Source organism: Lissotriton vulgaris, chromosome 8, assembly GCF_964263255.1.
Source record: "Lissotriton vulgaris chromosome 8, aLisVul1.2, whole genome shotgun sequence".
Taxonomy (NCBI): Eukaryota; Metazoa; Chordata; class Amphibia; order Caudata; family Salamandridae; genus Lissotriton; species Lissotriton vulgaris.
The window spans coordinates 1,162,701,662-1,162,726,376 of NC_141696.1; the positions used below are offsets into that span (position 1 = coordinate 1,162,701,662).

The 24,715-nt window shown below is 42.8% G+C and overlaps 1 protein-coding gene across 2 annotated transcripts in view; it reads left to right on the top strand.

Annotated features, from left to right (window-relative positions):
* Positions 1 to 24,715, top strand: part of ENOX1 (ecto-NOX disulfide-thiol exchanger 1) — a 2,419,302-nt gene that overhangs the window by 1,895,332 nt on the left and 499,255 nt on the right. For both annotated transcript variants that reach the window (XM_086935020.1, XM_086935021.1), the window contains one exon: positions 13,397 to 13,630. In XM_086935020.1, coding sequence (XP_086791146.1) covers positions 13,397 to 13,630 — 234 coding nt within the window. The remainder of the gene's footprint in view (positions 1 to 13,396; positions 13,631 to 24,715) is intronic.

Below are 24,715 nucleotides of genomic sequence, written 5' to 3' on the forward strand. Positions count from 1 at the left end.
CAAGTGGCAAAAAGCTCAGAGTGAGACAAACCTGAAAATATATTGTTCTTAAATCACAGCTTTCTTTCAGCATTATAGAGGTCCAAAACTGATAAGGGCCCGTTTCCAATGTCGTTCGGAAGGCCCCCGATTCAGATTTGGCTTTACCGGATCCAATTTGTTGCCCTTGTTTATGACTGAATCGTACACAGGTCTGAACGACCAAGTACAATGCGAAGATCACGTATGTGTCGATCAAATCGCTTCCAAACGCGAACATGCCCGTACGACTCGTTCGTAGACGAATCGTGCAGCCCAATGGAGCCGGAATCCGACCGAGTGAGTACGATGCACGATTCAGACAGCCATTTCGCCTCGGTCTAAGCACGACGAAATGGCTGCCGGAAGTGTGCTTCAGGGGCAATAACAGGCCCCCTTTCATCCAAGACTGATTTGCATATGGTCATGTCTGAACTGGGGTGGCTTGGTGAGCAAAATAACAATAGATTAAACACAGATCTGTGACCGGGGGTGAATGTTTTGCCATTGTCAACATTCCATCCATCATCTTGTGTGTTTTTCTGTTCACCCTATGTGGGAAGGGGATGCCCAGGAGTGGGTCCCATGCTCACTAAGCCCCTGGAGTCAAGCTATCCTGGCTGAAGACGGCTTATAGCAAGAAACCGGTCCTAGTATGCTTGATTTCTGTCCAGGGAAGACATGGTTTGGCTGTTCGGGCTGGACTGTTCCCATGAGGCATAGGGTCAAGACTGAATTGCATATGACCATGTCTGAACTGGGGTGACTTGGGGAGAAAAATAACGATGGATTAAACCCATATCTGTGACTAGGGGCGAATGTTTTGCCATTTTGCAACATTCCATCCATCATCTTGTGTGTTTTGCTGTTCATCCTATGTGGGAAGAGTATGCCCAGACGAGGGTCCTGTGCTCACTAAGCCACTGGAGTCAAGCTATCCTGACTGAAGATGGCTGATAGCCAGAAACCGGTCCTAGGATGCTTGATTCAAGTCCAGGGAAGACATGGCTTGGCAGTTCGGGCTGGACTGTTCCCATGAGGCACAGGGTCAAGACTGATTTGCTTATGGCCATGTCTGAACTGGGGTGGCTTTGTGTGCAAAATAAAGATGGATTAAACCCAGATCTGTGACTGGGGGTGAATGTTTTGCCATTATTCAACATTACGTCCATCATCTTGTGTGTTTTGCCCCTTTCATCCAGGGCCCTCTGAATTTGTCACTGGGGTGCCCATGGGTCGCCCCGATCCAAGCATACACATTGTGGTGGTTACCATGGGGTGTCTACCACAGGGTGTACGCTTTTACCCACCCACCCACCCCTATTTTGCTGTGGCAGCCTGTGTACGCTTCTGTATGCAGGCTCCCATAGAGTTCAATGGAAGTCCGAGCGAATCGTGTCCGTATGCTTACGGACGCATCGTACTCGCTCACTTGGACTCCCGGAGCACACGTTTCATCTGGATAGCCCTCCAGATCCGAGCCATATGAAGGTCTTTCCGGACGAGATAGGAATCGAGCCCTAAGTACTTACTTTCTGCAGTTGCTGGAAGGCACTCCTAAGTCTCCCAAACCTTCACAGTAGATTCCTAGGATTTAGGTGTCATCCTGCAAGGTCTCTGGCAGGACTAAGTCCAAATCGATTTCCAATTGGTAAACAGGCTTTTCCACAGAAGTGCCCGTCCCTGCCTTTTGTGTGCCCTCGACTACAGAAGCATACCTTTCGACCATTGCAAAAGCACTTTCACTCAATGGGTATAAGTAGAGAGCAAGCCACATCTCAATCCTCTCTTTGGGTAGATCCAAACAGAACACCTTTCCTATGTTTTTCTTCACCAGGTCCTGTTATATTCTGAGTGGTCAATAGTGGAAAGCCTATTCTATAATGCACATTTTGTAGGGGTTTGTGTCAATTTTAATTCTAGCCACAAATAATGCCCATGACTAGCCTTCCCTCTTTTTCAGGAGTTTCTGTTTGTCTTTCCATCTTTGGGGTATTCCAAGATGGCAGGCTTCCTGTCTCAGTTTCTAGTTCTCTCAAATTCCACCCAAGGGCTGCCTTTTTTAAATTTGGATTCCCCCCTGCCAAATCTTCCAGACTGGTCATAGAAACAGACCCTCCCCTCAACTCTGACCAAAAAGCAAGATGGCAGTGGAAAGTCCTAGTTCAAAAGCCTTCTCCACACTATGGAATGTTTAGTGGAATTATGTGAAAAGCTAGATCCAACACCTGTCCTCTGTGGATAAAATCTGTTTTTTCAATCTATTTCCTTTCCCACACTCTCAGGTTAGTGGCCATTAAAAAGTTCTGTAACTTTTCTGCCAGCTGAGCCAGATCTATTGGTACTCGGCAGGGAGGTATTTTGCACCTCCTTCAATGAATAATCACCATCAGGAAGTAAGAGCCTAGCAGAATTAACTAAATTACTGCTGTGGCTTACAGGTAGTGTAAACTATTTTTTACAGTTATGTTTGCATTATATTTAGCACAAATCTACTTTCACAATTTAGCTAAATTTGTGATAAGTGTCAATACATCGACTGGGTGATTTCTGTCGCATTTTTTATAGCGTGGAAAAAGTTACTTTTATACCTAAGCAGACCTTTCAATTGGAAGAGCTACAGTTGCCTATGCAGTGAAATAGCACTTTGTAGCTAGCTATTTTATGAACATTCTGTTAATAATATTTAGCATATTGTGCTTTTCTAGCATTGTTGCCTACAGGCATTCTTGTGGATGACTTTGTTTAAAAAAAATCCATCCAAGTTCTTTGGATATGTGCTGCTGCAGTGTTTTAGGCTGCAGCCAGTCAGATTACACGGTGAGTCTAAAGCTGTGCTTTTACATGTGAAAGTGAACATTTATTATTTTTACTAGGCTAAATGTCACCAATGATATTCCAAACACAACAGGTGATGGACCGAATGTGGATCAATGTCACACACTCAACCCAGTCCAAAGATCTGGGCCCAAATCCATCGTTATTTTGCACTCCACACCACCCTGGGTTAGACAATGGCGATATGCAAATCAGCTCTGACCCTGTGCCCCATGAGAACAGTCCAGTCCGAACTACAAAAGCCATGTCCTTCCCAGAACGGAATCAAGCATCCGAGGACCGGACCGGTTTCGAGGTAACACCTCTCATCAGCCCGGCTAGCTTGACTCCAGTGGTGTGGAGTGCCTGGGACCCACGTCTGGGCATCCCCAGCGCACTTAGGGCGGAATATGCAAACACAACAGGTGATGCAGGGGAAGGAATGGTTTCTGTATTTTTTGTATTTGTTTCATTGATCATTTATTTGTATCTGTACGTATTTATTGACAATAGGCTAAAGATTTAAAATAAAAAGAAAACGTTTTTTTAATTGAGTGGTCATGGGAACTATGACTGACTTGCATTGGTACCAGTGATAAAGTGGATGGTAAATAGTGTTCAGTATTGGCACTTATTTTGGTTTGTACTATATTGACTCAGCCTTACTGAGTAGAGTCAAGGCCCTTGGTTGTTCCTTGAAATAAGCAGCAGACATCGAAAGCTGGGCAGACTATCTGCCTCTCCTCCAAGTGCAAATTGGTGATTATGCCACCTGCATAGCTGCTTGTGTTACCTGGAGAGGGGAAGGGTTTCTTCCATTTCCACTGACAGCACCTCACAGTCCCCCATTCCTCTCTGGTGACTGGTGGGCTAGGTGTGTCTAGAGCAGCAAGGCCTAATTAGCACTGCAATATGGAGTGCACGCCTGCCACTCCCATGAGAAGGACCTGAGGCAAGAGACCAATGGCACAGGCTAAGGCCGCCCCTCCCCTCAAAGCTCCTACTGATTTGCAACAGCAGCCTCCACAGTAGAAGCCATGGCAACCAAGCTGGACCAAATCCTACAGACTATCACAACAACCAGAACTGAATTGGAAACCAATATAGATCCCGTCACATCAGATCCCAACCTCCTAAGCGATGGCCACCGCAAGTTTGCTGCTCGTGTTCTGCGAACCGAGAGCACTATGGAAGATATGCTCCCTCGCCCAACAGAATTCAGTAGGAGGTTCCATGATTTACAAACCCGAATTTGCACTATGGAAGACCAAATGGATGACGAGGGGGCCGATGCAACAAAATAGTCTGCGCATAGTAGGACTGCCCGAACACATTGAAGGAGTCAAAGCCAGACAGCATAGAGAACCCTGGCTGCATTGTGATGTGGCACCGCAGGGACTATTGGACTTCTTTTTTGGGAATGAGCATATAGGGTGCTGAGTAGGAAACTGCCACCTGGTGCTCCCCCTCATCTGATTGTTGCCCATATCCTGAGCTATCGCTACAGAGATGGCATCCTATGGAAGGCGCATTAAACCGGCCTACTGACAGTGGAGTGATAATCCATGTACAATAATGCAGAGCATAATTTCTACCTGTGAAAATATGGCTACAAGAACTGGTATTGAAGGACTCAATGTTATACCCCTCTTGCTTTTCATGGCAGATCTAAAATCCAGTTTCTTCATGACGCCAGGGGATACCTGGCTTTGGATTGACCAGCTCTCGCCACAGAATTCGGGGGCTCAGGAGGCACTGACTGGTGGACAGACCGATGCTGGCCGGCACAACGGGGATGACTGGGACGGGAAGGCATTGGCAGGGTACAATGGCACCATCACTGATGCAAGTGAGAGAAGACCGCTTAGCAGCCATAGACATGACATCTACCTTTCGAACAAAAGACCAGGCCATGCCGGGGGAATGAAAGAGTGGTGATACAGTAGGCACTGGCATGGGTGAAGTCTCCATATTGTCCCACTGATTACACCATAAATAGTAGATGATATAATCTGATTGGCATGAGTATTCTCCAGATAAACTTGTTAGTATACACACATGAGTGTCCCGGAACAAATCAACGTTAACTGGTAAAGGAAAACAGGTGCCACCGGCCCTTAATTGATGCGTAAAATGCAGAAGTGCCCACGTAACTTGGGTGGCACAAGCTTCCTACACCAGGGACTATGTCATGTGCTGCTGATTGCCCGGGGCTAAATTCTGCCGCCTAATCCTGAATGTTGCAGGCACATGCTCTCCTTGGATACTAGACCCTTCACACAAGTACTGTCTTGAGAATTCAAATGTTTCTGTGTTAAAGTTCCCCTTGTAAAGCATGAATGCACCTTGTTCTTGATTTGGTGGTTTGCGCTCCATTGAGTATCTGACTGGGAGTTGGGGGGAGGGAGGATCTCACACCGCAAAGGTACATACTACTTAGATGTAAAGCATCCCAAAAGCAGAAGACCTCAATAAACAGAGTACCCACTCCGGACAGCACAAAAATCTACTCACAATACAATTTGATGGTGGGGCGAAGGATAAATATGTTATCAGCACATGGGATATCAGGCGTATGGGCTCACTTAGCAAGGGTTTTGAGGCACATGACCTATTGCGGAAATGGAACAAGGATATTGTATTTCTCCAAAATGCACTATCGCAGGGATCAGGCTTACCCTAGGTGGTGGGCGGGAATTTCAATAGTGTTTTAGATACGCCCCCATCTTCCCCTGCTTAGCGCACCTGTAATCCATAAGTCTAAGGCCCTCTTAAAATGGGTAGTTAATTGGGGACTGCTCAATGCGTGGAGAACACTAAACATGGGACTCTGAGAATACTCCTATTATTCCAACGCCATACCCTGAGCACATACCTGTTAAACTCAGACGGGTAAAAAATTACCGGTGTCAAAGCAATTGCCTCCCACTTTGCACGATATAACTCTGACATATATGCAAGGAGGGAAGTATTACCCCAAGCACAGGTCATCTTGTTCATGCCTGGCCTATCTATTCTGACTCTTTCTGATGCCGAAAGGCAATACTTGGAGGGGGGTCTCACGGCGGTGGAACTCTTGTCAGCCTTGAGCCGGCTGAATTCATGGAAAACGTCAGGTCCTAATGAGTTACCAGGAGAATTCTTTAAATTGTTCATGTACAGACTGAGCGTGGAGACCCTGTGGTTGACGCTAGCTTTTGTACCTTGGAGATCATAGTGATCTGAAACTGAGACGTCCCCTGGTGAAATTTTCCTTATACTGCCCCATCATCCTCCTAAACACATAGAGCACTGGCTGACCATTTACTACAGGTAATTTCCTCACTGGTTCCCACTGAGCAAGTGGGATTCATGCCCAAATGAACTACATAACATCAAGATGCTCTTATTCCCTAGCCATGGCAGACAAACTGGAATGGCTGGCAGCAATACCGCTCACTAATATAAAAAAAGCTTTCGGCTTAGTGGGATGACCCTATCTGTTTTCCCTTCTCTGTCACCTGAACCTCGGGCCTAAACTTGTTACCTACATTCAACTGTTTAATACAAACCTGACGGCCAGAGTCCTCAGAGGGTCCCAACCATTGGAACCATTTGTGATTTGCCATGGCGCAAGACAGGGGTGCCCATTGTCCTCACTATTGTTCGCCATCACTATGGAACCGCTGGCCAAGTGACTTTGCATTGACGCTCAGATAATAGGGTTCTAATGGGGGGCCGGAATCTCAAGACAGGGTAGAGTTATACACCTACGATGTCCTTATCTTATTGACAGCCCCAGAAACCCCCGGTCCACAGATGATCTAAATCTTCGGCGAGACACCGGGCCTCCAATTAACCTGGCTAAGTGCTTAATTTAACCACTTCCCTCCTGCCCAGAGGGACTGAAATAGGCAACCGATTTACAGATTGTTAAGCACAGCTTCAAGTTCCTAGGAGTTTGTTACCTAACTGCTTCCATGGCTTGGGAAACCAGCATCCATGCACTAATGGGCACACTAAAGGCAGACATCAGGCCGTGGTCAACCCTTCCCAGGTCCCCAGTCAGTGGGCCACTCAGCCATCTTCAAAATGGTCTCCCTGCCCAGTTTCCTATACCAACTGCAAAACTACGCATAATGTCTATCCCGCTCCTTTTTCCACACTCTACAGTACAAGCTCCTCAGCTTTCTGCGGAACCAAGGCTCCCCATATCGCCCTCAATAAATGTGTTAAAAGCACATAGGATGTATGCACCCAAGGAAACCCTCCCTATGCTTCCAAAAAATGGGCACACCAAGAAACCCCCATAAAACACCTTCTGCATCCAAAAAATGGCCACTCCAAGGAATCCTCATACAACACCTCCTCTATGGGAGAAGGACATGACTGCTGATCCCAGGGTGGTGATCCAGACGTGTAGGGCCACTCTGAAGGACATGGGAAGAGCCGGGAGGCTCACAGAAAAAACTCTGCTTCGGGTGGGATCAATGATGCTGCAGATGGCAGCACTAGAGGCAGTTTGAAAATGGAAAACAGTAGCATCTCCATCTTAGGGGATGTGATGGCAGCCACAATACTTAAATCATGCCAGACCCAATTCTACTGGTATCGACCACTGAAACATATACTGACGCCTTATGTTTCGAGTCTTGAGAAGCTCCAGGAGTATAATCCCCTAGAAGCAAAATTGCTCATGGGCAAATGTGAGGACCATAAACTAAAGCAGGCCTGTCGCTTACTCATATGTCACATTCCTGACTCATTCACTAGACTCCGCTTTGCCTGGGAACGGGCCCTAGGGCCCCTTATGAATGAAGAATTGTTGGAGAGGAGAGCTTCCCGTGACTTTAGTCAATTGCAACATAGTTCTGCCTCACCCAGCTGAAATACGTACACAATATACCTTACAAGACAAGTACTATGGAAAATAGGAGCAATTGCCTCCCCTAACTGCCTTCAGTACACAACACAAGAGGGAGGATTACTACACACTGTATGGGGTTGTGTTAGGCTGGAACCATACTGGAGGTGGATGCATTTGAGCTTGGGGGGGCTCTGGAATGCAATGTACCTCAGGACCCAAAGCTGATCCTTCTACGCATCACCCAAGACCTCGACAAAGATCAGCAAACGTTGAGATTGCTAAGACTGGTTCTGATAGTGGCTAAGAGAGATAGAACTTTCCAATAATGGCAGACAGGGATCCCGCTTCATTGAGGAATGGTGCAGGGGACTTGACTGATGGATAAGGAGAGAAAAATCAATATTCAAGGCACGGGGGTGCCTCCAAAACTATTTAAAAATCTGAAGTCAAGACATTAGAAATGGAAATCCACACATACGTACAAGAATGTACATGGTCGGACCCAAAAGGACCCAGATACTCATAGCAACAAGGAGAAATCTGTGTGTGTGTGTGTTGGAATTAGGGAGATCTAAGGGACATCGGGGGAAAACACTTATGTTACATTGTTGCCATCCTGTCCTACAATCAGTGATGGAACCTGTTGTATTAAATAATAAGAAAACAATAAAATGTGTTATTAAAAAAAAGTTGCAGATTGCATAGAAGCATAAACAATATATACACTGGTAACATCAAATAGGTGTATGTTTACCTCTACTGTACGCACTCTCACTACATGGTTACAAAACTGGGCGCTAACGATGTCTGGCGCCACTGAAATTGTAACACCAAAGTATACTCTTTTTACTCACATACACATGAACTCTGCGTCCAAATTGATGAGGTTATTTTCACTGATGACCTTATCCTGCATGCTACACATACAAAATATCTAGGTTCCACTCATTCTGGCCATAACTCATTCCTCTTATAGTTATTGTGGGAATATGTCCCCCTGCCCATATCCACCTGCAGACTGCAGGTATACACACAGAGGACCCCCCCCGTTCTGGGTATTAATCAATGCAGATATTACAAAATATTTTGTCATCAATACTGGCTCTGCCTCCTCTCCCTTGAATGAATGGGACTTATTTAAGGTGTTGATTAGGGATCAGTGTATGGGTAATGAATTGAGCATGCGGCACCACCTCACTACAGACATTGCTAACTTGGAGGGTTGTCTACTGGTAGTACTTGAGGAGCTCACACCTTCCTTCAGTGCTTCTCTTTAGCGAATCAAGTCCCAATGCCAACATATTTCACCGTTATAACGACTGTGCTGTCTTAATTATTCCGAACACATGAGAAGAACGCATCCTTGTTCGGAACGCCCAGGAGCGGTGTTGGCATGGCTGACACTCCTGGAGATGGACAGGCATACTATCCTGTCTATATGTTCTGATGCAGGACAGTTATTCCACACCCAAAGGGAAATACATGCTGCTTTTACAAATTATTACACCCTGTTGTACACATCTGCTACAGAGTTACCCTTAGGAACCATAAATGACTTCCTGACGGACACTGTCCTGCCCCGAATATCACCAGACCATAGGGAAGCACTTAATGGAGACATCACTTTCTTTGTAGTGCAGGAAACGATTTGTGCACTTACCACCAGTAAAACTCCAGGCCCTGATGGGTTGCCAACAGAATGTTATACGGTCTATTTGCACTTGCTGGCGACGCGTCTGAAAACATCATATGACACGGCTCTTACTGCGACAGCCTTGCTACCTATGCTCAGTGAAGCCGTACTTATCTTGTTACCTAAACTGGGAAGAGATGCACTTGCACTAAAATCCTACAGACCTCTTGAACTGTTAAAGAGGAGAGAGAGGAGAGGTGTGGCGTCACAGCTAGGGTGACTGACTCTGGAATCTGGGGATCACGGTTCGATCCCTGGCACCGGCGACAGATTAGCCCAGCACCATTTGACTCTGGGCAATAGCTTGCTTAATCTTCCCAGCCCCTAGAGACACTTACGGGTGATTGTGTGCTTTACAAATGTGGATTATTATGATTATTAAACACTGATTACAAAATTCTGGCTAAGATTCTTGCATATCGTTTTGCCCCTTTAGTTCCACAATTGATGCACTCGGTCTAAAATGGTTTGTGCCTGCCAGGAACACCTCTCTGAATCCACATAATTTATTCCATATACTTGCCCATGCCCCACAGCATTATCCACATTCAGGTTGTATGGTTTTGGACCTCCACAAGACTTTCGACTCCCTTGAATGGCACTGCTTATGTGAGGTACTTGCTCAATACAGACTGGGTTACCACTTTCTAAGGCTGGTTAAATTATTATACTCTAATCTATTGTCAGAGTTTAAATTGGATGCCATATTTCTGATCCCACAGCGATTCAGAGGGGCACTTGTCAGGGCAGCCTGTTATCACCCTTCTTGTTTTCTTTGGCACTAGAACCTTTGGCAAATCTTTTGCATATCCATTGCCAACCGTGGTAGAAGGTACATGCTCAGTCTCCCTTTATGCAGATGACATGTTGCTCTACCTTAAAGATATTTGAGCTGTACCTCTTACTATTGAGAAATTGGTAGCTGACTTTGCCACAATTTCAGGCCTCAAAGTTAACTGGACTAAATCTTGTCTTTTCCATTTCAAACTCGATGTATAGTGTGAATGGCATCCAATTTATCTGGTAACTCTCTACATTCGGCTACCTTGGGATACACATATGTCATGCTCCTCAAGACCTCCTAGAGGGTAATCTGGTTTGTGCTGTCTCTGCTTTGCGGGCACAGATTTCATTCTAGCAAACCTTTCTGCTGTTGTTGGCAGGAAGGGTGGCTCTCAAGAAAATGGTGGTCTTATCGAGGCTCTTGTATTACTTTGCCAATCTTCCTCTCTTCATCCATTGGCTCTCCTTTCGTTCTCGAAACTTCTGATGGGTGATCTTATTTGGCAAAATGCATCTCGCAGAGTAGCATTCTCCAAACTCTATCTCCCAACGGACTGTGTCGGACTCAATGTGCCTAATCTTGAACACTATTATTTGGCATCCCACTTACAGTGGTTGGTACGATGGTTCACAGGTTGCAATCTCATGGACACAGCTATGCTCCTTCCCCATTAGGATCTGGAACGTCTACTTGCAATATTCCATTCTCATCCTAAGGCTCCGTTGCTGACTTCGCCACTCCTTCTAGTCGCCTATTGCTGCTTTTGTAGGGCGTTATTTGTCTCTCGGTCACTCCAGCCGTACTCCCAAGCACTGCCACTACTTGGTATGCCTCGTGGATGTGTGTCGACCTCCTTCAGAAAATTAACAACATGGCACGCTGTAGGTTGACATAGTATAGGCAACTTATATCGTGACGAAACGCTCCTCTTTATTGAGGAATCCTTTGACGACTTTGACCTTCCGCCGAAGTCAGTTCCTGTTCCACGCTTCTTTTATTGGAGTGTCGAACCAATCATGGGAAGAGATATAACTGGAACCTCCGCAGCATCTTGTTATTCAGTACCTCCATGTTTTGGGTATCACCAGCCACGGACGGAAGTGGGAGTACCTGCAGGGCGGTGACGTGGGGAGTGAGAGGGGCAGGGTGGGGGGTAGTAATATATGGATTACGGAGCTTTCCAGGTAAGTAAACATTTAAATAAATAAAACTAATTTTGTTGAGTGCACTGCATCCCCAAATGCGATGCAGTGCGCGCTACGAAAATAGTTTTATTTATTTAAATGTTTACTTACCTGAAAAACTCCGTAATCCATACATTACTACCCCCCACCCTGCCCCTCCCCCTCCCCACGTCACTGCCCTGCAGGTACTCCCACTGATGGCCATGGCTGGGTGTCGCTAGCCATCAAACCTGTTGTCTGGCTAGGCTCTTCCGCACTCATACAGCTATTCCCCTCACCACATTATGCCTCCACTGGAATATGGACGTTGGAGGAGCTTGTACAGATAGTGACTGGCAAACCGTCTTAGCTTACCCTTCTTTGGTGTCTTGAAATGCCCGTTTTGAATAATTCAACTCCATATTTTACACAGAGTTTATTTGACCCCCAGCAAATTAAACAGGTATTTGCATTGTACTGACACTGTGTGTGTCTTCGTTGTTTTGCTCCAGATGCTGAGCTTTTACATATGCCCTGGTCCTGCCCATCACTGACGGGTTTCTGGTGAGATGTCCCTACCCACTTGACACGATGCACGGGCTCTGTTGTGACTTACTCTTGGGAGGTTTGCATCCTGGGACCAAAAGAAAACGCCGCCCGAAAAAATACAGAGCTGCAATACGGCTCTGCTATTAGTGAAACGGGTGAACACCCGTAAATGGAAAGCAGCGACCCCACAGGTTGCCTCGGACTAGTCAGAGAGCATTTTACTACGCAGGGAAGAGGTGAAAGGTCTCTGTAAATACCCCATTTCTGAAACTTGTAATGCACTTCTGGGGAAGCTACGTGAAAGTTAACTAACGCTACCTAACATCTCTCTTGTGAACTCTTGCACTCTATTCCCCCTGTTTACACCCTCCTCCCCACACTACATTACGAGAACCATACTGGGAAACCAATGTAGCTCTGCTGCTATTTCCACAGGATCTGTGTGACCCAGAAGGCATCATCTGGGTTCCCGATTTTTCCGCCTTCTCATTCTGTCATCTTGAGCGAGTGCTGGCTTATTTAATATTATACTGTTTGGTAATTCCTTTATTTATTTATTGTTTTTTTCAATACTTATAATTTTCATTCCTTTTTTGGCATGTTTGTAATACAACAGGCTCATCACATATGTAAAATGTTTTATTCTTTAATACATTAGTTCTCGCTATTGTGCTCCTATTAGCCATGTAAATGTAGGCATGTAACTTTTTCTGTGTGTGTTGTAACATGTAGTCGAACTTCATACATGCGTTCTCTTTGGACACACGTTGGGGCTTATTTACAAGCCCCTTGCGTCAATTTTGCATCATTTTTCCCATGTTAAAAGTGACGCAAAAGTGGCGCAAGAGACTTGAATAACTAATTATTCATCGACAATGATCTGTGTCGCAACGGAAAAACCTTTAACAAATACAATAAAAAATAAAACAAATATGTGTATGTTCAATGTAATAAAAGTCCATATGCACCCACCAGTAAGGTTGGCCTGAGCCTCACATGATGCCCTTGTTAAGGGCACTAGGGAAGTGAAAGCTGTTTAAACTGAAGCATGTAAGAACAAGGGACAATGTATAGGCGTCAGATCACAGATGTACCAAAATGTATAGGGTAATTCAAATGTTCATCAGATGTCACTGGTAAAACAATATAGATTTTTTTTTTTTAGCATTTCTAACCTAACAGTTATTTCAATAAACCTAAATGAAAGTGTATTGCTCAATGTTCAAATTTGACAAGTCTTATTAGAACCTAGGATATTCTAGCTTGTAGAATATGGCAACGAACGACAGGTTTTGTTAGTAGTCAAGCTTCATTTTCAACCACCTTCACACCCCTCCCCCCTCAGCGCCTTGAGACCCTCACGGATGAGTAGTGCGCTCTACAAAACTCTGATTGATCTTTTTTGTGTAGCTCTAGTTCACTTTTTCCCTTTTTACTGCCTCCAATGACATTTCATTAAGTGACGAATGGTTTACTCTGTGAGATCCAGAATAAGTAAACTTTTTGTTTCTTCTTCTTGTTTCCAGGTTACCGCATGAGATTAGGATCCAGCACAGACAAGAAGGATTCTGGTCGCCTTCATGTAGACTTTGCCCAGGCCAGAGATGATTTTTATGAATGGGAATGTAAACAGAGAATGTTTGCCAGGGAGGAACGGCACAGACGTAAACTGGAAGTGGATTGGATGCGACCTCCCTCTCCTCCAGTGGTAATGCATTATTCTGACCACGAGGCCAACGTGCTTGCTGAAAAATTAAAAGGTATGGATCATTATTTTTGTTCACTTTATCCATCACTACTGCATCATGTTTGTAGGTGCTGAAGACTTATCTGTTGACATTTTTCATAGCAGAGTTGGGAGGCAGACACTTATTAACCACCTATAAAGAGGGATTAAGCAACTATAAATCACTCATTTGATCGACAATTTACAAAGTAATTTAGCCCCATAATATTAAAAAGACTATGTTGCAGGTCAACAGGGACTTGACAGATACTTCTAATGTGTTACCCAAAGAAGCCCCCTCATTAAATTAGTGTTTAACAATTAAATGTTTTTTCATTGATAAAGTGGCAACCAATACAAAAGCGCTTGAACTTAGTACCTTCCTCAGGGCTGTTACACATAATGATAGCTGAGGTCCATCATTCCCTAGAATCTGGCTGCTTTTGTAATCAAATTTCAGTGATTTTATGAGAATAGTGAAATCTTCTTCTCTTTTGACCCCCTGTCCACCTAATGTGTCACATTTTTTAGCTTCTACAATTAGCCAGCCCCTGTGTGCATTTTAAAAAGATTCCTTAAGTAAGTGCTCTGTTTCCTACAGGTTTAAAAATGTTGCCATAATTCCTCTGCTTAGGAAGCCGGGACTAGATCCAACATCTTTAAACAATTTTGCCCCATCTACCTTTTGGGTTAAAGGAGTTGCAAAGTGTGGATAAGCTTCTCGGCGACCATCTGGCTACTCATAATGGGCTGAATATGATTCAGGCAGGTTTCCGTCTTGTCGACAATATGGAAACCTTTCTGGTCTTTACTCTGGACACTCTCAGAGCGGACCTGGATGCTGGTCACATTAGTGCACTGATCCTGTTGAATGTGTCTGCTGCTTTTACTTTGGTGAACTATTCCAACATTTTAGACCATGCTGGGGCAGCTGGCATTGGGGTCCCTGTACTGAAGTGGCTTCATGGCTGCATTTTTACCTCGCATCATTATGGCACTGTGTACATCGCAGAGAGTGAAAGTCCAACGTGGAGTACCTCGGGGCTCAGCCCTTTCGCTCCACCTTTGCAATGTATACATGGGATTGTTAGCCTAAGCCCATGAGGCTATAGGTGTCAGGGTGAAATTTTATGCCAAAGGCACCCAGATTTTACTGCAACTCGGTAACTATGATGCCTCTTTTTCTCATGCTAAGCCTCAGCAGCATATGTGTTACATATGGACCTGGAGGGTTAGCTGTACGTTTAAATGAAATGCCAAGAAGACCCAAGTACTCCTTTTTAATGGTTTCTTAAATCTATGACAAGGTTACTATTTCAAAAACGAACTGGCAGCATCGCCTATGAATGTAGTCTCAGTCAAAAGCCTGTGATAGGCGCTCAGCTTTCCATGTCCAAACAAGTTTTGGCAATGGTTTCTGCTTGGACATATGATCTAGAGATTCTCAGAAAAATCTCTCCATACTCTCTCCATACCCTACAACAAAAGCTAGGTTTATAGGTGTTAGTATCTTGATAGGCTCCCGGCTAGACTACGCCAATGCAGTTTATCTGGAATCACCTGACTTCCTCTTTAATAGATTTTACATTATACAAAATGCTACCATTTGATTTGGTGTAATATGTTTGAAATCCACTCATGCCACACCTCTTTTGCACAATGGGCCACATGCATGACCGTCAGATTATGCGACTCATAAATTGCGATTTCTAGCAACTTGTAATTTGAGAGTCACAAAACCTGATGTACATCAGAAATTTGCGACCCATTAAGAATGGCTGGCACTCACAGGGGTGGGGGCATGCTGGGATCAGCAGACCACCATGTCTGTGACAGCTTTTTAAATAAAGCTTTTTTTTTTTTAAATACAGCCTGTTTTACTTAAAGGAAAAATGCATGCATTTCAACAATAAAAATAAAAAGTTTTCTTTTCATTCTTTTTACAGTAACAAATGTCTCTGCCAGCACTGCCTGGTCTGAAAAAATGTTGGCGCCCCATTTCAAAATTCTGTGCTGCCTAGTCCATGAAGAACCTTGTGATGCAACACCCACTTTTATTAAAAAGCGCCTCCGAAGGTCTGTTCCTGAGGGACAAATCTGGTCTATGTGAAGCCACTAGCTGAAAATCCCAACAGTGCATAATAGTGGAACTGGCAAAAGACTTTTTTCTTACTGCTTGCCTAAACTTTGGATTAATCTTCCAGTGTATCTGTACTTGGGGGGCACTTTGTCCACATTTAAAAATGGTGTGAAAACCTAGCTTTTTCCTCTTGGCTGTTAGTGGTAGTTATCCTATTCTAACAACTAAGCATAGGTGCCAACACAGAGCTGGTTGTGGGAAGTCGAGCATATTTACAGAGAGCCTGACTAGATGATGGGCCAATAGAGTAGTTGGGTGAAAACAAAGCATAGGTTGGCATTATTTATGAGTTCAACGTCATATCAAATGTCAAGCCTAGAATTACTCTAATGTGGAGAGGACTATGGGTACTTATTGCATTAAGGATGTCAAAGGCGCTGATACACATTCTGGAGATTATCTCCAGAACAACAGGGGTGCGATCTCAAACCCACCGTGCAGGAACTCAGTTCAGTGCACACGCTCATTTAGAGATGCCCACTAGGCCATAGTCCTAATGTGAACCCACCAAGCTATTCCTTGCGCAGGCAGCTTTCTCAGGATAGTTGTCCGCAGGTCCACTAAACAAATTCAGGGACACAGTGTTAACATTACAATTTGTTCGTCTTGCAGACAACGCACTCAAATATTGCACTAAGAAATCGGGACAAGTAGTTTTAAAAGTTTCTTTTAAAAATCTTGATGTTGTGCAAACGAAATGGATAACGACACAGAATAAGAATAAGATTGCAGTTATAATTGGTACCATTAATGAGACCAACAGAAACATTTCAAACATGTTGGCAAGTTAGATAGAACCCTAATGCTATTTCTAATCTCTACGCTGATTTAATTGGCTAAAACATTAAATTGTTATCTAAACTATCACAGCCTATTATATGTATGCTTAGCCGTACATATGTACACTAAAGGACAGAGTCATGTTAGCCTTGAACACTCAATCACACAGTCCTTTTTTCGATCACTGCCCATCTATACTCATTATCTGCCATAAAGAATGTGTTAATATGTGATAGGTGTTTATGGATCACAGTGGTACACCTCAACGTATAGGGGATGCAATAAGACGAGTTTCTTATGGGGTATCTGCATGTCTTCTCGTCACTCAGGTGGGTCAGGAACCACAGAAATTTGAAAGGACTCCTATAATCTTTAATGTGTGACACAATTTAATTATATCATATCCTTCTAAATACTTGGTCATTGGCAACCAAGCACATATACTATCTTAATGTATGTAGCAATAATCTAAATTCATCCTCTTTTTCCCCACTGGGATACCATCAAAATGATGATTGTACCACTCATCCTATTCTTATTCTCTGTTCTATCCTTTAAAATTCCCAATCACTATTTTAATCAAACCAATTCCCTTTGTGCTAAATTTCTTTGGAACAACAAACCTGCTCGTATTGCTTTATCTAAATTAATCAAACCAAAAAAAGAAGGGTGTGTACCATTTTCTAATTTTAAATTATAACATACTGCTTTTCTAATTAGACAAATTTACGCATTGAACAGACAATATCATGATAAACCGATACCTGATTGGATTCATTTTGAACGCTTTTTATTACACAAATTCTCTTTCTATGATACTCGTTTTATGTCCAATTGCACTTTTATTTCCAAACAACCAATTTCAAAATACTCCCAACACCTGATACACTCTCTTTTCACAGATGCCTCTAATTTTCACCAAGCTTTTCTTGCCTCCTCCATCTGGTATAATAAATGTATCAAGTTTTGCCATGTCTTTCTATTTTAAACATTGGAAGGAGAAGAATATTATATATACACACCAACTCATTTCACATAATTCTGTTATACCTTTTAATACACTACAAGACCGCTATGATTTATCAGCCGATTGCTTAGCCGAATACTTCCAATTATCACAGGAACTTCAGTCATTTCTAATAACCAAACATGTTCCCCCCAAAGTTACTCTATTTATTCCTTTGACTTCTTTATATAATATTCCACCTGATTCTAACCCGAAAGCTTCTCTCATATAAACATTTGTATCTACCCCTAACTCTGAAAGACTAAAATCATCAGTCGAATTAGCCTAGGAATTAGATCTTTTGATGTCTCTTTCAATTAAAAATGGGACAAACTATGGCACAATGTTTTTACTACTTCTAGAGCTGCTAATATTGCTCAGTCACTATTTTTCTTATATAATAGAGCAGTTCAGACACCCATGTTTATACACAAAATCAATCTGTCGTCATCGCCTCTTTGTTGGTCATGACTTTCCTCCACTGGCTCATTACTTCATTTGTCATATTATTGTCCTAATGTTCTCAAATTCTGGAAATCCATATGGACTAAATGTTCTAAGATATTTATTGTTTGTATTCCGTTATCAATTCATAATGTTTTTTTTGGGATCAATGTCTGTTGATTTCCATAACTCCTTGTTGAACTTAAAACATTTTTACCTCTTTATTGCTCTTGCATTTAAATGTATTCCTACTTGCTTGAAAGATAATTCTAAAATATGTATGCTATCAGGGAGTAATTTTATTTCTAATGAACATAGAATCTCTACTGTCTCATCTTCATCACTGCCTCAAAAAATCAATTCTGATTTACTATGATTACATTTTACTACTTTCCTATTTGCACATTCATCTCTACACTAATAACCATTTGACTATCCCCTTTCCCTCCTCTTTTTTATTTCTTTCTCTCCTCCTCTCTTCTTCCTCTCTTTCATTTCTTTCTCCCTTTCTTGTATTCTTAAAATATATAAATAATTATTAACTAATAGGTACCCTAATCTTTTCTCTTTTTTTATAATTATTATCTTATCCTCTATATTTTTTAACATGTTATTTCTATTTCCTTATGTACTATATAGTGTTGGTACTTTGTCTCCTATTTAATAAAAAAGAAAAAATCATGTGCGTATTTTATAAATTCTGGATGGCTTTGTGGCACCAGAGGCCCTAAGCTCCTGGTGCAAGAGTTGGTGCTAGAGGTGCTTTCAGACATTGATGGCCAGTCTATCAAGCCCTGAGTGCTGCCCCATGGGCTACTACCTCCTTGCAGAATACTTGGTTGCCCAGCTGGCTATTCGAGTCCTAAGTGAAGCTCTGAAGGCAGTGGTTTTTCTATCCCTGAACAGATATACACAGATCTGATCAGTGACCTTCACATGCCTTGGTAGGTACTGAAGAAAGTACATTAGTACTGGAATTAGTACAAAATAATCTGAGGATTTGTTTTGAGGCGAACTAATTCTTACACTTAGGCATTGTAGTGCCGCTAGATTGACATGTATTGCAGACTTACTTCAAATCACTAGTGTATTCATTCCAGGGGCTGTGAACAGGCCTAGTTTAGTTTACAACAATGGTAATATTTCTTTGCATTAATGCTATCCTTTTAAGGGGTCAGGAAGTATACTTCATGGAATGAATATTTGAATTATAATTTTTGGGTATATTCTTATAAAGGTGCAGCAAGGCCTCTTCTAAAAAAGGAAAATATGCTTCTGTGACTAAGTAATTGCATCTGCTCCTCAGTGAAACATAAGAGGTACATACAAACATAAACAAAGAGGATAATGGAGTGCTATATACAAAAGCAGATGCGTAGGTAATGTATAGAGAGAGGTGTAGGGACCCGGCCGTATTTATTAAAATATGAAACAAAATTTAAACCTTTAAATTAAAAACGTTTCATGAATCATGTACAAATTCAACTTCAATTACATCTTGATGAAGACAGGTTTTTCAGGCTAACCTTAACAAATCTCTAATACAAAGGTTTCCTAGCTGAGTCTAGCATCCTGATAAATGCATTACATTTGAATTTGTACAACCTAACATTAAGGGCCAACAGCAAGGTCTTAACCGGTGTCAGATCCCTATCACCAACTTCCCGCCCTCACGGTGTGAGTGGCGCATGCGCAGAGGACTTTACCCTCGCCGCAAATTGTAACTTCCCTTGTCGTGGGGGCCCCCTTTCACTCGACGCCATTTTAAGGTCGTCTGAGTTCGTGTGCGAGGTATCCGTAAGAAGGACAGCGTGGACTCCCCCCCCTTCCCCACACTCTCTTCCACCGGAGCGGATATCTGGCCCCCGGGAAATTCGTGGGAGGGGCATATAGCCGTCTCCCCCTGGGAGGGACCTATGGCCGTCTCCCCCTGGGCGACCCATCCGTAGTGGGTGGCGCCCCCCGTGGGAGGGGCCAATGGCCGCCTCCCCCCGGGCGCTCCCATCCATAATGGGTGGCGCCCCCCTAGGGACCTTGAAATCACTGCTCACCGATCATGACCTTACCGCCCGACCAAAATATAAATAAGACAGTTGTTTTACCTACTACGGAAAGAAAACTATGACTAAACTTGCAACAGCTCGATAAATTCACCGACTTCGACATTGCTACAAAGGGAAAAAGGTCCTATAGCAAAGCACAAACTTTATTGAATCCATTCTTTTACATCTCTACAAAGGAAAAAATGGCCTACAAGCAAGTATCTAATTACATGCATACCATCGTCATACATTTATGATGCAAGAAATGATTGCCATACATGTTTTATTACATCAAATAACACCGACGATATCTCTTTATTTCAGAAAACTCTGCAACAAGTGGGTTGGTGGGTGGGTCAAAAAGTGCAGCTTGTTCCCTTGAGGGCTCACGAGCGACGAGTGGTGCAGCCTTCAGAGCGCGGGTGTTTAGGACAACCTCTTTTGGGCGGGAGGAGCGTGTTCCGGCCACGCCGCTTCGGGCATACCAGCCGGGACACGCCCCCCGCCCACAATGGTTTCCCGGGGGATCGGGGCACCCATCCATACGTTCGGGGGGACCGAGTGGTCTCCCCTTTCCATTCGGACTATTCCAGGCCACCAAAGCTTGGTGTCATTTTAATGTATGTTGAATTAATAAACAACTGATGTTGATCTCATCTCTAAATTAGACAAACAGTGCCACCGTGTGGCAGTCTGTTATAAGTGCTTGTGTAGGCAATTAAGTGCTGGTGGCAAGCACAAGAAAAGACAACCACTGTATATATCTGACACTCTCAAGTCAGAGCCGTCCGTTCTCAAGATGACATAGTAACATTCTTAAAAAAAGAACATTCAATTAAAAGGGAAGTTATGACAGATTGTTCATGAACCTGCTGAGATCAGAGCTGGAATATGTGCTCTAGACAGCTCTCTCTTTGCAGGGATGGAGGAATTCAAGTGTAGCCTATATCATTGGGTGCATGTGGCAAGACTGAAGCTGAAGATGGGCATAGGCTGTACAGGAACTGCATACTACATAAGGCTAGAGCAAACTGGGATCTGAGGACTGAATAGGAAATAAGTATTACCTGGTGGGGGCACAGAAACTAGAGAAACTACATATATAGCACGTGTGTTCACTGAATTTTTGAAGGCACAGGACGCAAAAAAGCAAACTGCCAAGATCTCTTCAAGTTTGGGGAATGAATGGATTTCAAAGACCAGAATGCATCAAAACTGTAATCTGACCATCAGGAATTTAGTGAAAATTAGAGTCATGGGCCGTTTCATAGTAAATAGAGCTGAAGGCTAGAGTCAACAGGGCGTTACCAAAGCATGGCAGGTCCTAATCTCGCTACTGAGATATGTGTACGGTTTGCATGATCAGATCCAAGCAATTTTTAACTTAGCCTTTATTCCTTCCAATGTTGTTAATGTGAGTACCAAATCTGATTGCATACATCAATCATCAATGTTTAGCATGTTGGAAGAGATAAGATAACAGCTTGATGTTCCTTCAGACACCACCCCTGATCTTCAAATCCTCCATATGGCTGTAACGGTAAATAAAGTTAGTAATAGAGTATGCATTCCTGCATCTTATTACTAGATGTCTCTCCACTGCGAGCACAATTTCCTGCAGCAGAAATAACTAGGTTCTACTAGGGTTGGCCATCTTTTCAAAGCTATGCGAAAAGGCGCACAAAGCTGTCAGCTAACTAAGGTGGGTAGAGCCATTCAAAGGCAGGCTGAATATTTAGTCAACAGTACTTCGATTCTGTGGCTTAAAATTTAGCTTTACCCACTGTAAGTCATAGCTTCCAAAATACTTTTGGATAAAACACTGTTCAAAATTATACTGTGCCATCTGTTGCTACCATTCTTGCACTATCCCCTAACTAAATATTTAATTATTTTTTTATGTAAGAAGATCGCTGTGCAAATCTATGGCAATACAGAGCCTTTCATAGTGCACATTTTAGTCACTTGTGGTGAACAGAGGAATGAAACCTAATAATGGCTGCAGCAGGAACCAAAATGAAGTTGAGCCTAGTTCTGGTCTCGTTTAGCCCAGCACAGTAAAATGCAGTTCTGCAAGGTACAGTATTTTGGTTTTGTGCAGAAATGTTCAAAATGTTAATTAAGAACATATTTGTATTAAATTAAAATAATCGTTGACTGCAGATACAGCTCCAGGCTTGCCCCGCTGGAGGATTTTTAGCTCTACACGAAGGAACAAATTTTGATCAAGCAAAGGCACGAAAAGTATCTGCTCAATGCGAGGTCTTCATCAACTGCGAAATTTCAATCTCTCTCGCTCTGAGCTTTTCTTGCCAAAACCAGTGCTTAATGCTATTTTCATAGCTGTAAGAGCTACGGGCATGTTCCTATGAATGTATGCATCTATGGGTTATATCATGTTATGTATGCCTAGTCCAGCCCATGATGTATGACAGTATGCACCACCACTCAGTGGCATAGCTGGGGAGGGCGAGTGGGGGGGGGGGGCAGTGGGGGCAAACCGTCCCAGGTAGCACAAGTTATGGAAAAGTGAAAGAAAGGTGTGTTTGATCTCTTCTTTCCGTTTTTGACCTTATCCACAATGGCGGTCAAACGCCTGTGCAGTCTGCGGTGATATTGAGTGTAACGGGGAGTGATATCACGGTTCTGCAGACCTCATTTTATCCAGATATTATCCGTTACCCATATATTTATCGCTTCGGGGTACTGGAACCAGATGTACATACATACTCCGCAAAAAATCAGCTGCAAATTATGCACAGAATTTTTGCGACCAGTATTTGGTTTTGCGAACCAACCAATAATGACCTATGTACTAATAGGTAGGTTCATAATTAATGAATCACAGGGAGTTACAGAATGACCTGTGTAATTAATATTTATTAGGCAGGTCGCAGGTTTGCTACTCATGTGGTGGGCTAAATGCGATGCAGGGTGGACTACGAAATTATTATTATGGAATGGAAATCTTTTTCTTCAATTTCTTATCACACTTGGTGGGCATGGGTATCCTTTTTGAGAGGTGCACACGCCTCAGTTGATGACACTCATCTCTCCGCTTCAATTTCTACTGGTGTCTAGAGAACTTTAGATTTGTATATGGATTTAGCTTCTAAGGGTTTGGTTGCTCAATATCCTTTTGATTTGTTTGCATGAATGTTGTCCTTTTGTTCAGGAGTAGCTCCCCAGAAGATCCTTTCCTTTCTCTCCTTTCCCTTCTTTTCTTCCTCTCCCTATCTTTACCTTCTGTCTGTCTTCTCCTCCTTCCTTCCCTTTCCTTTTTCTTTCTTTCTGCTCTCTCTTTCCTTCTTTCTCTTAAATCTCTCTTTTAACCCATGGTGATACCATTGTTCTGGGTCACGGTTTATTGGTTTCCATATTATATTTTATCTCAAATAGTAATTCCTGATGAATTTATATTTTTTCCTCATCTGTATCACCTCTATGCTATTCAAGTTTTTTATATATTCTTGTAATCCTAATAAACCTATTGAACTAAATTGTTTACTTACCTTCAATTATCCATACTCCAGTTTTAAGCACCTCCCACCCTGCCCCTCCCCCGCCCCGCCGAAACTCCCTCCACGGGCCGTGACTGCTATCGGGACCAGGTGACTTCAAGTGGCGCTTTGTGCCTTTGGCTAAATTTTGAGTAGGGCTTCAAACCATCAACCAATAACCCACATTTTTACACTACTCCTGTCAAATAGCATTGCTGGGCTGAAATGGGAGTAATAACACCAAGTTAATTGGAGCTGGAGTGCAAGAGGGCTTCTCCATGGTGAAATATTTATTTTGAGTGTAGAAAGAAGCAAAACAAAAGTTTGAATGTGTTACTGTACATTTGTGTTACACTCCCCTCTGCTGAATTTTTCCACGTGGTAAACGTTCCTCTTACAGACATGTTTCACGTAAGCACTCAGTGAAAAGCACACGTGCTGTAGCTTTCAAGAAGTAATACTGGAATACTTAGGGAATTCCACTGAAGTCAGAAATTTCATCCAAAAGACAAATTAATCGTACAAGAACAAATGCCCATCTGTGATTTACCCTATTATTATGAATAGAGCTCATTAATTCTGTTAGAACACAGATTTGTTAAGAAAACATAAGAGTAAAATGTGGAAAAAACTTTAGCCCTAGAACCGGAAGGATTAGTGTACTGTTTTACAATATATTCATTTTTAGTCTTGTTATAAGATGCACGTTTGCTAAAACATTTAAAATAGTTTGTTTTATTTTAACGCTGGAGCAGTCATCCAGTAGCAAAATTACACAAACCAATATAAACTCACCATGAAATTGGAGCTCTCTGAGCCAGGAAATATAATCTAATGTTCTATAGTTTAAAGAAATAATGGGAATGCTCAATCATGGTATAATTACATATTGTGCAAGAGACTGGCATACAGTAGATAACATAATGGATTTGTAAGCCTATTACTAAACGGCTACTTGTTAGGGAACGCCCCTTTGCAGCCTGGGGGAGAGAAATTATTTTCATATGGCAAAATGAATCCGGCATTGATATATTTGTTGACTTCGCTGAGCTCAGTTGATTTGAATCTTATTTGAGATGGGGAACACGTTCTGCATTCTAAACAGAAACGTAAAGACGTTGTTAGCTGTGAAGCATTGCCAAAGATTGTCAGTCTTGCTGCATTGTTTATCTATTGGATCTGCAGATGGAAAAAAACGCTGTAGTAC